Source organism: Chaetodon trifascialis, chromosome 19, assembly GCF_039877785.1.
Source record: "Chaetodon trifascialis isolate fChaTrf1 chromosome 19, fChaTrf1.hap1, whole genome shotgun sequence".
Classification (NCBI taxonomy): domain Eukaryota; kingdom Metazoa; phylum Chordata; class Actinopteri; order Chaetodontiformes; family Chaetodontidae; genus Chaetodon; species Chaetodon trifascialis.
In genome coordinates, this window is record NC_092074.1 from 7,431,950 (window position 1) to 7,445,483 (window position 13,534).

The following is a 13,534-nucleotide window of genomic DNA, read 5'->3' on the forward strand; positions in this document are numbered from 1 at the left end:
ACTAGCAAATGGAACTGGAAGGAGTTCGCCAAATGCTTCTGCTTTAGTCTGAAGGTAGTAGTTACAGGGTTTGTTGTTATTATTGTTACTTGTTAAGTACTGATGCTAAACTGATCTCCGGGGGGAGGGGACAGGATCACTAACCATCATTTTCATGCAGATATTTTTTGTATATTTTTATGTTTTTCCTGTGTGGACAGAAGGATATTTTATTTCAACATTCAATTATTTTCTATACAGAAACGGTATGAATAAATGAACATTTTTTTTTCCCAAGAGGTAAGTAAAACATTTTGATTTTTTTTTTCCTTTTTTTCCTTTTTTCTTCTAAGAGGGGACAGGACGGGGCGGGCAAGCTTCACTTCGCGGTCATCATCTGTACAAACTCTGCGGAGAGACAAAGAGAGAGGACAGAAGACAATGAGGACATCGGGTTTAAGGCTTTGGCACAGCCTGTTGCCAGTAAGAGCAGTCACCTGCTAAATTGTTAAATGCTTTATTAATTTTTTAATCAAGCTGAGCTGGTTCAGAACACACATCCCAATTAGTGTCCCCTTTCCAAACGGCTTCCATGTTCATCTCATTAAACCCATTTGATTAAAAAGCTCTGGCATTGTGCTTACAGTTGTGGACAGCGATATGCGCGCGCACCTCCAAAATAAATAAATAAATGAGTAAGAGCAGGCTTTTCATTGTCTGCAGAGTACATATTCTCTCTGTGGTACAATGGGAGTGTAAAAGTAGGGCACTTTTCAGCCAAGACTTATGGACTGTTCATAATATATCAACAGCCTTCTAGAAAATGAGCGCAGTCTCTCGTGTAATGTGCCAAGGGACCAATCGTAGGGGGGAGGGAGGAAAGAGGGAGAGAGGCAGCCAGAAAGAAAGAGTGAAAAGGCTCCTGGCGCACTGATGATGATTCAGAAGGATGGCTTTCTCCCATCTCTGTTTCAGCAGGCTCCATCTATAGCCCCTATCTAATAACTAATATTATGTGTGGCTGGCTTGTCTTACAGTCGCCCTCAGAGAAATACACAGCTTGGAAAATCAAGTGCTCTGGTCCCCCTGTTTAATAAAAGCTTACAGCATGGCCTAGAAACTAAAGCTATTTGTGCACCATGACATTTTAGCGTGCGCTTCCTTTACAAGCATCTGCTATATTTTACCTTCGTAATTGACCTGTCCGTCTCCGTCGATGTCTGCTTCTCTGATCATCTCGTCCACCTCCTCGTCCGTTAGCTTCTCTCCCAGGTTCGTCATGACGTGACGGAGCTCTGCAGCGCTGATGTAGCCGTTTCCATCCTGGGAACATGGGTTCAAATGTGTGAAACATGAAAGATCTCACAGGCTGGTGCGGGGGACAAATTCCCACCAGATCCATTAATGAGCTAGAGGAGGCGGCAGGTGTTAAACAAGCAGGAAGTCGGAAACTGACTTTTCACTTCATTAAGGTAAACTTTACTCTGTGCTAAACTGGCCTCTCAAGAGTCACATTTTATTTGACTCCCCTGCGGATCATCATGTGTATTTAAAAAGATTCTTCGGTGACCTGACCTCTTCCTCCACATGAAAGAAGTGTGACAGTGAAACCTTGACCTTATTTACCTTGTCAAATACTCGGAAAGCCTCGCGGATCTCCTCCTCGCTGTCTGTGTCCTTCATTTTTCTGGCCATCATGGTCAGGAACTCCGGGAAGTCAATGGTTCCATTACCTGGAACGAGTGATCAATGAGGCACATTTAATCAGCAAAAATTGCAATTACTTAAAAGCAAACTCAGATAATCAGAGATAATATAACCCAGCATTTAGCTGATGAAAAGCACCCAACTGAAAATATTCATTTAGGCCTCCACTCCTCTTTTTTTCCCTTGTGTATGACATTCTCATATGGGCCATAACTCGTCTCCTGAGGTGCTCCTGGTAGTCACAGTGCAACTTGAGAGGGAGCAGCCCTCAAATCATTTTAGTAAACACCTCTCTTCCTGTGATAAACACAGCTACTGCAGCCTGAGAGGAGGAGGGAGGATGTATGTGTGTTACTCTGAGTGTGTGTGTGTTTTCCGGTCTTCCTCAGGGAAGCCCTGGGAATATGTATGTTATACACAGCGCAGCAGGATTGCAGGGAGGACCCATAGCCAGTCCTACATAATGTAGGCATATAGTATACTGTGCAGCTTGGTCTTCAAGGACCCTCAGTAAATCCAAGTCTCCATCCCTGTCAGAAACCCTGGCTGGAGGGGAAGGGCGTGGGGAGCTTCAATCCAAATGCTCAATCCCTCCTTTCCACTTTTGTCCCACTTCCTTTTTTTTGTCCCTCTTTCCCTTTGACACTGTTTTTTAATTTATCTTTGGTTTGTCCAAAAGGATTCAGAAAGAGGAATCAATGGTTTCCTTTCTGGTGGTCCTGATGGCAGCTGCTGTGCTGGTGGTGAATATATGCGTGCAATAGGATCAATATCCATGTTGCTGTTGTCAAGACAGGATTACCAGGGGATCAGACCCTCTTGACAGAGGTAGGATCTATGAGGAGCTCACCAGCTCACCGACTGCAACCACAGGAGGATGGGAAGACTGGTCGTGGTAGGACTCGCTTTTATGTAGACTTAGAGATATTGGGAGTAAGTGTGGCGGTTTATTATAATTAAAAACTAACAAAAACGAAAAACTCATGGGATTGAAGTGAAGGTCAGGGACACCGAGGGCAAAATACCCAGGGGGATTAGCCCTGGGGTGGGACGGATGGGGTGGGGTGGGGGGGATTGTGTGCAGATTAACCAATGACAGAGCACGCCTCACAGAGCCAGATAAAGAGAGAACAAGCGACAATGGATGTGTGTGTGGAAGGAAAGGGATGCAGTAACGTGATGGGGCAGATGGTGATCTCATGGCCCAGAGTAACAATCTAAGGACCTGTTATCTAACACACAGAGACAGCCAGCAGCACTGAGGGAACACATGCCGCCACTGGGGGTTGGAGGGGGGGTTGTCCCAGTCTTGGAGAAAGACTGACTGAAGAACAGGAAAACCATCATCTGAGGGGCACAATGACTAGAACAGCAAGGCAGCCCTCGAGTTATATCTGCTCAACTGCACCTTAAGCCAGCTGCTGCAGTGGAGGGAGGGAGGGAGGGAAGCAAGTAGGGATGAAGATAGGGAGGAAGGCAGGCGGGAAGAGAGAGAGAAATAGTAGGAGGGACAGAGAGAGAAAACAGAGAGGGAGGGAGGGAGGGAGTGGGCGGTGGAGAGGGAGATGGAGATGAGGGAGATGTGAAGAGGACAGAATATAAGGAGTGAACCGAGTGGGAGATGGTGCGATTACACATAAGAGGTGCTGACGCAAACGATACAAGGCTGAGGCATCTCTGCGCGCTTCTGTGTGTGGTCATCGTTTTTCCTGCATCATAAAACCAACTTCCATCCCTGAGATATGACAGAGAGGCAAGGTTGTGTAATGATGATGAGTGATGAGCTGGGAATAAAGCTCATATTTTTGTCATGCAGTTATTCAATCTATTATCAAATAAGTTTTACTGGATGTGATTTCCTTTTACATGTTTCAGCTCGGCGTGCCCTTTCATATGCCAGGAGTACTGAGGCCCCTGAATAATTTCAAGCAGGTGTGGTTAGCTGGTTTCCTGATCTGTGTGGCTGTAAGATAAACAGCAGCAATTCCATTTGATACTGTAATACTGTGTTCATAAACTGTGGTTTGGCTTTTACAACCAAAAAGCCAAAAGACTGTTTCTAATAGCTCACTGTCTGAAGCCTTCCATCCTCTCTTCCATTCATTGTAATTCTTTGCCACGGTCTCCTTGTTTGGTAAATAAAGCTGATTTTCAATGGGCCAGCTGACATCCCATGGCTGCCGATGTGGGTACTGGATGTGCAAAGCGCAGAGAGGCCTTATGTAACCACTTTTATTTTCCATTACTAGCTTCATTGCTGTCTGACCTAGATTGCATCAGCCAAGGGAGGTAGAGGCAGAACAAGGGGATGTTACTGATGGTGTGTATGTTTGTGTGTGTATGCTTGCTCTTGGGTGTAACTGGGGGGAGGGGCAGGGCACTGAGTATGGTGGGAGGACGTTTCAATAAAGGAGCAGCCAAGCTGTGGTGCAATTGATTTCGCCTGATCAATGCAGTCCCATTTACAAAATCCTATAAGCTGACAGAGCACCACTGGGGTAAAGGCCCCACTGACAGCTAACATCCTCAACTCTGCTGTCCAAGGACAGCCAGCTAGGGAGCTACTAGCCAACTTCTAGGACTCCTCTCTCTCTCTCTTTCTGTCTGTCATCCCCTCTATCACTATCTCTCAAACTCTGTTACTGCAGGAAGGGGGATAAGTGGAGGATAAAGACTCAGTAAACCTCTGTTCATAAGGTGAATTATGACTCTCAGCACGGTGCACAACACTATGACACTCACCAGCACTGAAAGCACCTCCTGCGCATCCATATCCCTGACATTGTCAACTATGATGGAGCTGAACACACAGTGACTAAACTGCTGACAGAGAGGGACACGTCATCTGAATATAAAGCTGGCTGGACAGTTGGCTTGGACAGTTGGTTGACAGTTGGTAGAAAAGGGAGGGATGTGGGCAACAACACCACTGATGTGTTTCGAGATGGGGCAGTAATGGACGCTCTAATCTCTTATGCATTTGTAATAGGTTTTATCAGTGAAGTCATGCAACAAAATGGTAATGTGAAATTATGGTTTCACTTCTCCAAAGTGAAATTTATGGGAACTACACCATAATGTAAAAAAGTGTAGTTTTTACTGTTTTGCAGTTAGAAGTTACTGTTGCAAGTCATTCATTGATTGAAAGTGGTAACTCTGTAACATACGACTTATGACTGACATTAACTGTTTTTGTCATGGGTGAATCAAGAATGTTTACTGACCGTCAGCGTCCACCTCATTGATCATGTCCTGCAGCTCAGCCTCTGTGGGGTTCTGGCCCAGCGACCTCATGACAGTGCCAAGCTCTTTGGTGGTAATGGTGCCGTCACCATCCTTGTCGAATAAGGAGAAAGCCTCCTTGAACTCTGCAGGAGTACAAGTAAGAGTGAGAGGTTATATTACAGTCGCTATGCAGTTACAGAAATGGGTTGTGTTGGGATACTGCAGTCAGGTTGAGAAGGTTAATCGATCCCTTGTGACTACAGGAGCCCTATTAACTCAGTTCATGCCCGCTTGTGAATTAGCCCACATGACCATGGACAGAAGCTGGAAATGTGCTGAGCTCTAAAACTCATCTAATCTCATACTGTGAAAAAAAAGATCACGATGCAGAAAAATGGAAGTTAAAAAAAAAAGAAAAGACTTTACTGTAAGAACTTCAATGTCCGCACCAGTTTGGTCTTTGAACGAGCAGTCTTCATAAAACCCCATCCAAGCAAGTGCAGACAAATTAGCCACAGAGGGGGTTTGACTGAGAAGAAACTGTGCAGCCTCCAGTTTTAGAGGCCACATCATTTATCAAGAATATCGAGGTGCCTCAGTGATTGAAGCTACTCATAAACTCGCCTGGAAAAATGTCTTTTTACAGTAGCTTCATGAGTTTAAGTCTTGACTCATGGCACGCTGTAAATGATGCTAATGATCTACCAAGGGAGGACGGGTGTTCTGTTTCATTTCATGTTCTCCATAAGTGACGTGGAAGCAACCAGAACAGCTAATCAGAGATATTGCCTTACTCATGTGAAAAGGGGACTTTATTGAGTAACATTTTAGGGAATTGATCCAACAGTAGCCAGTAAATGTGAAGAAATGACTTGACCATGAGGGGAAGTAAAGGAGAAAAAAAAATCTTCTGTTCCTACCTGCAATCTGCTCCTCTGTTAGTTGGTCAGCCTGTGGTTGGAAAACAAGAAGAGAGGGAGGGAGAGAGTTACAAACAATGACTGGAAACTTATTCCAAGTCCCAAACTATTTCGTCACTACATTCCTCATCATCCCCACACACCAACGACCACACAGCTCAACACTGGCCACGGTGTTCAGGAGTCTGTCAGCCACAATCTGCTCTCTGCACTGCCAAGATTTACTGATGACAATACCCTAACATATCTGACATATCTGCTAGCCTCTGTTAGTTAGCACCCAGTGCACTGGGGGTGAGGGTGTCATCAGTTTTACATTTTTTTATCTGAATGGCATTATACAATGTTAAATTGATTTTGTCCTTGTAATACTTTAATGCCAACTGGAGTCCACCCTGACTCGATCCTGACTTTGACTGCCTTAAAACTAATACTGAATATCAGCTATCAGACTTTGCTCATACTGATAGCAGAGTCTTATCAAGATGTTTTTAAAGGTTGTGTTTGACACACTGCCAGAAAGTTATGACATAGAAAGCTCTACAAAAATACTGCATGAAATAAAATTTCCTTCTAATGAGTAACTCTATGGGATTGACTCACACCATGTTCAAATTAGTAGGCTTCGCTATGGCGGTCCACACAAGAGGGACCGCTGGGCAACAAGATGTGTGTAATAAAACGGATGAAGTGCTGTCTCCTGACGGGGAGAAAATGTTCAGGCAGGGTTGTTTCAGGACATATCAGCATGGGAGTGTTTTCCATGGTCAGACCAACAGGAAAAAAGGCCTGCTGGCTTGGCTCGGTTTGGTTCCCCTTCCAGCCTGTTCTCATCCGCTAGCTAGGGCTCTCTAATGGCTGATAGTGACTCACGCATGCTTTAAATGGTGAGCGAGCATCCACTGCCGGGCCTTTTACAGAGATGGATCAAGCTTCTTTGTGAAGGAGCCACTGATTTCAAACAAACACCCTCAGTAGTAAAGTGTGAATACAGAGCTTGTGGTGCAAATAACTCCCACGGGTACCCTCCCATCTCTGTTTTATAAGAAAAGGGATTTTTTATTATTATTATTATTGTTAACAGGCCACACTGACATCATTGTGCTTGGCAGCAGGGAAGGAACACACACAGGCAAACATGAGCAGCCACAGATGTGCACAAACCCTTGCATACTAACATACATGTATGTGTGCTCATGCAAACACACACACACACACACACACACACACACACACACACACACACACACACAGTCCTTCTTAATGGCATTCTTCCTCAACACCAATACTTTCCATCCCCATGTTTCCTGTGAATTAGTCAGAGTAGTCAGTTCTGCCTGAAAGCAAATTCCTTCTGCCCGTCGGTGTGTTTATGTGTTTCTACAAGCAATCTAGCCAAGCAAGTCTCAGCCTGGTTCAGTCCACGTTTTGAGGTGAGGGTGTTTTCTTTTGTACATCGAGCCTGTAAATCGAATTTGTTGCATAATGACTGGATTTAGTAAGAACAGATACTATTTGGCAGGCCACCGCATGACACATTGTGAGCTGACCTTTTCAGAAACAAAAGGCCTGTCCTTCACGGCTTGAGCAGCAGCAGCCACAGGATGGATCGATCCAGCCAGCGAGAGGTTCGTGGATAACTTTAGCGGTGCTCATACGATTAGCTGGCATGATTCAATAACTCGCTCTGGACACAACAGCGCTTGCTTTTCTCCTCCCTCCCTGTGCCCTCTTCCTGCCTCCATTTCCATCTATGACAAATGTCAAGAGACAACACAACCCAGGCGACACTAACACACCACCCAGCTTGACCAATATTCTCTCTCATCTGTGTGTTTTCTGCTCCTCTATTCGCTCTCATTTCTCCTGTTTTTTTGCTCATGTTAATTTATCTTTCTCTGTCAATCAGAGTCCCCTCCTAGCTTCCCTTAGTCACCCTCTTTGTCATGCCTGTCGCTCCTGCTGTTTCTTTCTGTTCCCCACTGTCTCTCTAAGTGGACTGGGTGTGGGGTTTGGTGACTCAGTGCTATGGATCCTCCCTTGGCTTAGGCCCAAGCTGTTCAGGCCTCATGGTGCTGCTGCACCACCAGGCCTGCTGCCGGCCCATCCCTTCCTTTTCTCCTTTTTCCTCCTTCTCTCTCCGGCACTTGAACTTCGGCCAATGCAACTCCTCCTCCTCCAGACCTTCCCCCTCTGTGTATCTCTTTTCTTCTCTCTATATGTGACATACTGTTCAGAGGAAACTCCCTGTGATTCACCATCCATGGTGTGTTATGGACAGGGTTGTTCACTGCCAGGCATCCAGTCGTAACAGCTTGTAGAGGAACAGGAGTGTGTGAGTGTTTGGGGATGCTGGCAGTGGTTTGCTGGCATGAGTAGGTCAACCACTCCCACTGTTGCCCAGGCAGCCAGCCCCAGCAATGCGCTCCAAACAGGACTGTAGGAGTCAGGAGGCAGTTCACTGGGCCAGCAAGGTATATCTTTTGCTCTCACTTGATGTCATATCACCCTTGTGTACACAAGCATACTGCATCGGTCCCTGTTCATCCCAGGGTTAATTTGATAGGGGATGCAAAATGGTGTCAGAGAACGCCATCAGTTATCTTCTTCTTTCTCAACGCTGTGTGCACTTTTGGAATTGCTGTCAGTGTGAGGTGTCCAAACAGTTCCACAAGTAGCTTCTCTGTATAAACCAAGTGAAAGGTGCACAACTAGCTGTCACACTGACAGATGGGTGTGAGACACACACACACACACACACACCCACACCCACACCCACACACACACACACACACACACACACACACACACACACACACTTTCATTCCCTAACACAGGCACAAACACAAAGAGTCAGTGTGGCACACACACTCCCTTTCTATAGGAGCACTGGACTCCACAGAGTGCTGAAACCTCCTCTTTGAGACTGGACAAAAGACAGTGAGGCCTCAGGGCCGGGCTGTGTCTGGAGGGGAGGAGGAGAGAGAGGGGATGGGTGTAAACAACACCAGCCTCCCTACACCCCGCGGACAAGGCCAGTCCACCATATGGCCTGGTGGTGCTAGGTGGTTAGGTACTCCTCCGCACAACAGAGAGCACCTTGTCCCTCCTAGACACTGGGAACATGGGACATGGCTAGGTGTTGCTGCCAAGCATATAAATTATTCATTGCAGCGGATCAGATGTCCTTCAAGTTACAAAACATGCACCAGCAAACAAGAGCGAACAGGAACAGGATAGGGCCTTAGCATGGTTCGACTACTTCCCCCACGATGTGGGAGGCTGTTTCCACTTCAATGTGTTTATCGATGCAGACAAGGGGCTTACGCCTGTGGATTTAACTTTACAGAGATGCTGATACGCAGGCTAACTCTATAACAATTCCACTTTACACTCCAATTACTGCGCTGCGTTGCAACGTGAAACTGCATTGCAGCTCAATACCATATACGGGATATCTGATCGCAGCAGAGGGGGGAAAAGGAGGTCTACAGCTTCTTGACTCCCTCAGGTCATTCATGATCTATCAAGCTTTGTAATCAATGGATTAGCTCCAAGGCCTCTTTTCCACATGCAGATCATTTCCACTTGGTAACTTCTCCTTGTATGACGTAGCCCGTGGAGGGGCTCTGTTTCATTAGCTGGTTGCAGATGTCAGTGTGCCTTGTGAACGTGTGTCTCCAACATCTGGTGAGGTTGGTTAGGATGGCGTAGTAATGTGCATGTACATATATTTTGCAAGTCACTGAGGCCTAATGAGACGTTGTGGTTTCTCAGATTTGAAGCTGCTACACAGTAATGTACACCCTTTGGAAAGTATATTCGCTGTAGAGTAGCGTGGTAGTCCTGCAACGCTCATATTTCGCAACATTTGAGAATATGGTGGTTTGGAAAAAGTCAAATAAACTTCACAGCTGTTGATATTTTGTGATGGCCAGAACCAGACAGAGCTTCTTGGACAACTCACATGGGCACAACGTTTGCATAACATCGAAAATTTGCAAAGAGGCAACCAAATCAGCCGACATAATACAAAGATAAACCCTGAGGGCCTGCAGTAAAGGCGGAACTGCGTCTGGTGTTTTTTTTTTTTTTTCTTTTTGGTAGCCATTACAAGCCAGCCGATATAATGCGATTATAACCTTGTAATTACAAAATATGGCCAGTTTCCGTTGCGGAACACTGACGCGATATAATAGTTGCCATTCCCCCCCTCATCACGGCACGGCTCGGCTCGAGAAGCGGTGTGGTGCAACATAGAAAAAGGGGAAGCCAAACGGAGCCTCCTCGTTCACCTCATCACGAGAGGAGCGTCATTGGCGGGTTCACCGTGTTCAACCCGCGTGAAAAGCAGCGAATTAAACATGTCTGCCTCTCGATCAAGCCCTGAAACATGTCGGCTCCGTCAGGAAAATGTCTCTCGTATGACTACTCACGGGAGGCAGGCTTCCCAGCACGCCTGCGCTCCTATTAGGCGGATTGTAAAATCTACCCTAATGCATTTATGGCCGCGGAATTATGCTGTAATGACTCAGAATAGCTTGTTGGTTATTCCGATAGCTCTAAATCCAGTCCAGAAATTAATTCGATCTGCACCGTGCGCTGTGAACCGGCCACTTGACCCGATATAGCCGAATAGCCAATAATGCTGGATGAATTGCGCAGTTATGGGGAAATATGGTCCCATTTTGAAAGTGAACGTCATTTCAGACATAAAACGGCGAAGACGAACAAACACAGTCCATACCGGGGACTTCACACTATCCCATGCACTGGCTAAAACATATCAAATGCGCTCTGCGGGCGTTTTCCTCTCCACATACGAATAGGTGGAATCAATGAGTGAACAGCAACCAGCCTAACTTACAGGAGCGGAAAGGTAATAAGCCACACCAGGTTTACACTTGTATTAAGCTGGCTTTCCTACTGTTAAAACGCATTTACCCAAGTACACAAAATGAATGACAATACATACCATGTCGGATGGGTTGTGTGCTTGTTGGTCTGTGGATGCAGACTAGAAGTGTGGCCGTTCCTTAGATGGAGTTCCACTGGCGGGATAGGAGTGTGTATATTGGCCGTGGCCAGAATGGGGATTGCCTGTGTATCCCTCCGCCACACTGGCACTGATCACTCACTTCCTTATTTCAGTTCAGGGCTGCTGCAGTAGCTCAGGCCTCCAGCAGAAGACATGCCAATCACCGGGGCTAAAACGCCTGCAGTGCACGAGGGCATCCTTTTACTCATATTTAAGTACATGGCTCTGGATGCAGTGGATGTTCAGTTGATTATTGCATCTGAGTAGGATGGTGTTTTCAAGATGCACACCAAGACTGCTGGCCATATAATAGCATCACTACATCACTTGATACATATAACACATAGTGGCTGAAAATGAGGATCAAACCCCGAACACTTAATATGATGTTGCCATACTTATCTCACTGTACCTTTGGTCTCCATCACAGGAAGGAATGCCACAGTCATTTGAGGACGAGGTTATGTAAGGAAAGCTTGAATGGCCGTTTTTTTGTTTTTGTTTTTTTTTCAACGCTATTTCTTTTACTCACATGGATGTTTGCTCTATATAATCACATATTGGAGGCCATATTTTGCACACTTTTTGATACCTGCTTCCTTGTTTTGTGATGGAGACAGACATATCTTGCAAGAAGCAATATTTGATTGGTATGCCCCTTGGGAGCTTTCAGGCCGAGTTAGGCAAAGCAGCTATAAAGCTGCAAATGAAAGCTAAGACCAAGTAGTTATTGAGGCTTTACGGTTTACATAATGACTCTAATGAATTGTAGTAGGCAAAAAACTATAGTTGAATTTAGTAGGTCCCATTGTTATCGTTGTCATTGTCCCAGCCAAGAAGATAGTCCATTATGTAAATTGAAAGGGTATACTAACTTGTTTTTCTGTTTTTTAGGAATTATCATTTTTCTATAAAGACTCAAAGGACTTGACTCGTCAGTTAGTATAATCTCAGGATAGTCTAGAAGAAATCATCAACCAATACTTCCTGATGTGGGAGAGGCTGTGACTATAATCATAAATACAATTTTGAGATAAAACAAGCCTATGCTTCAAAATCCAGAAGTTAGATTCGAGTCTATTAATTATAAATTCATCCACTAAATCCCTGTATGTCCATGTATTTGTAATTGTATTGCCATTTGGTGCAATTTTGAGCACCATAATCAAACTCCATAGGCTTGAAAAAAAAAAAAATGCAGACTGTGCCTTTAAATTGGAACGGATCAGTGTGAGACATCTTCACTGAATACATCTAATGATGAACTTCTCATGAATAAAAAAGCAAATCTCTAATGGAGCTTTATGAATCTACCAACTATCTATCTGACTTCTTTGAGTCCAGAAAAAGAGTTAGATTTTCCAAACACGGGGCACTAGTTTGCAGCCGCGGAAGGATACCTCTTGTGTAGCAAGCAGCCTGGTTGACACTGGAGAATTTGCTGTGCCGGTGTGTGATGGCGTTTCTGATTGGCCGCTGCGGACCTGCAATATTATACTCCATGTGTCGGCCGCATCGATTGGCTACACGGGACCTGCATTGCACCAGGCAGTGGCACTTGATGGAAATATAATAAATATAAATACAGGAAACTTAAAAACCAACGCACATTTTAGCTCCGTCTTGTCTCCGCTTTATTAGTATGTATAATTATTTTTATTTGTTTGGTCGAGACGGAAGGAAAATGCGACAGGTTTTCATTGGTGCGGGGTAAATGTTTGATAGGTTCGATATGAGGAGTGCGCAGATTTACTATTGGCTACTCTAAAGTCTGGTAGGCCAACGTGAAATTAACAATGGAGCATGGCAGGGCTGCTGCCTACTTGTTTAGACGGTACACAGATGGGGGTACGTTGCACTTTACGAAAACAAGACCGAGCTTGTTGTATCATTAAGCTACCATGCCTGGCGCCTGAATGCAGCACAGTAAACTTAAGGCAGAATGACGCCGCAGAATTTGGCAAAGCAGATAGCATCGCTATGTTGTCATAATCTACACACACATTAGTCCTCCAGCCGGGTTTGAGAGTGTGAACTGTACCTGACAGAAGCACCACCCAGTGGACGGAGTGTGGAGACCATGAGCAGCTGTTCCGGAAGAGATACCACACACTCGAATCTGTCTGATCTGAGCGTGAGACCTAAACGTAGGCACAACCACAGATGCAGATAGACAGATACAAGTCTTAAATTCACTGAAATGTGTTCGTAGTTTGGTGGGTTTCTGAACGTGTCCCCACTCACGGCTTTCTGCTTCGATTCAGAAGACCGATTGAACTGTGATCACAGCCATAAGCACTCAAAGTGTGTTTTACTTACATATTGAAGGCAGTAAAAGGTTTAGCATCATCAACACTAAAACCAGATAAGTGACAGCAGATAATAAGAGCAGTGCTTCTGTACAGGGTGGCCATTCAGTGGAAGTGCTCACCATTATTAATCAGAAAATCCCAGAGTAACATTACTGTAATAACAGTTAAGAGGTAGGTTAAAGGAATGTCAGACTGATAAAGGGTTGGTTATTATAACAAGAATATGATAAGGAAGTGCATGGTTGTTGTGTATTTGTGCTGTACCTTGATTTCCGTGTATGTATATGTATTTACACAGTTCTTCATTTTCTATATTAACATTTTTAGCACCACAGAGCATATCTCTGCGCTTC

At 45.0% G+C, this 13,534-nt stretch overlaps 1 protein-coding gene across 1 annotated transcript; it reads right to left on the reverse strand.

The window, feature by feature from the left end:
• Positions 1 to 291: 291 nt before the first annotated feature.
• Positions 292 to 13,030, reverse strand: LOC139347292 (calmodulin-1). The gene is made up of 7 exons (XM_070986759.1): positions 12,911 to 13,030; positions 10,807 to 11,047; positions 5,832 to 5,862; positions 4,911 to 5,054; positions 1,606 to 1,712; positions 1,167 to 1,302; positions 292 to 387 (listed from the first exon to the last, which is right to left on the reverse strand). Exons 2-7 carry the CDS (start codon positions 10,807 to 10,809, stop codon positions 359 to 361), a joined length of 450 nt encoding a protein of 149 aa, XP_070842860.1. The 5' UTR covers positions 10,810 to 11,047; positions 12,911 to 13,030; the 3' UTR covers positions 292 to 358.
• Between the last annotated feature and the right edge of the window lie 504 nt (positions 13,031 to 13,534).

What these genes read in the sequence shown, in the direction of transcription:
- LOC139347292 (XM_070986759.1), bottom strand. An exon ending in CTTTCCGAGTATTTGACAAG is followed by an intron (nt 1,303 to 1,605) that starts GTAAATAAGGTC and finishes CCATGTTCCCAG; the next exon opens with GATGGAAACGGCTACATCAG. An exon ending in CGGACAGGTCAATTACGAAG is followed by an intron (nt 388 to 1,166) that starts GTAAAATATAGC and finishes GTCTCTCCGCAG; the next exon opens with AGTTTGTACAGATGATGACC.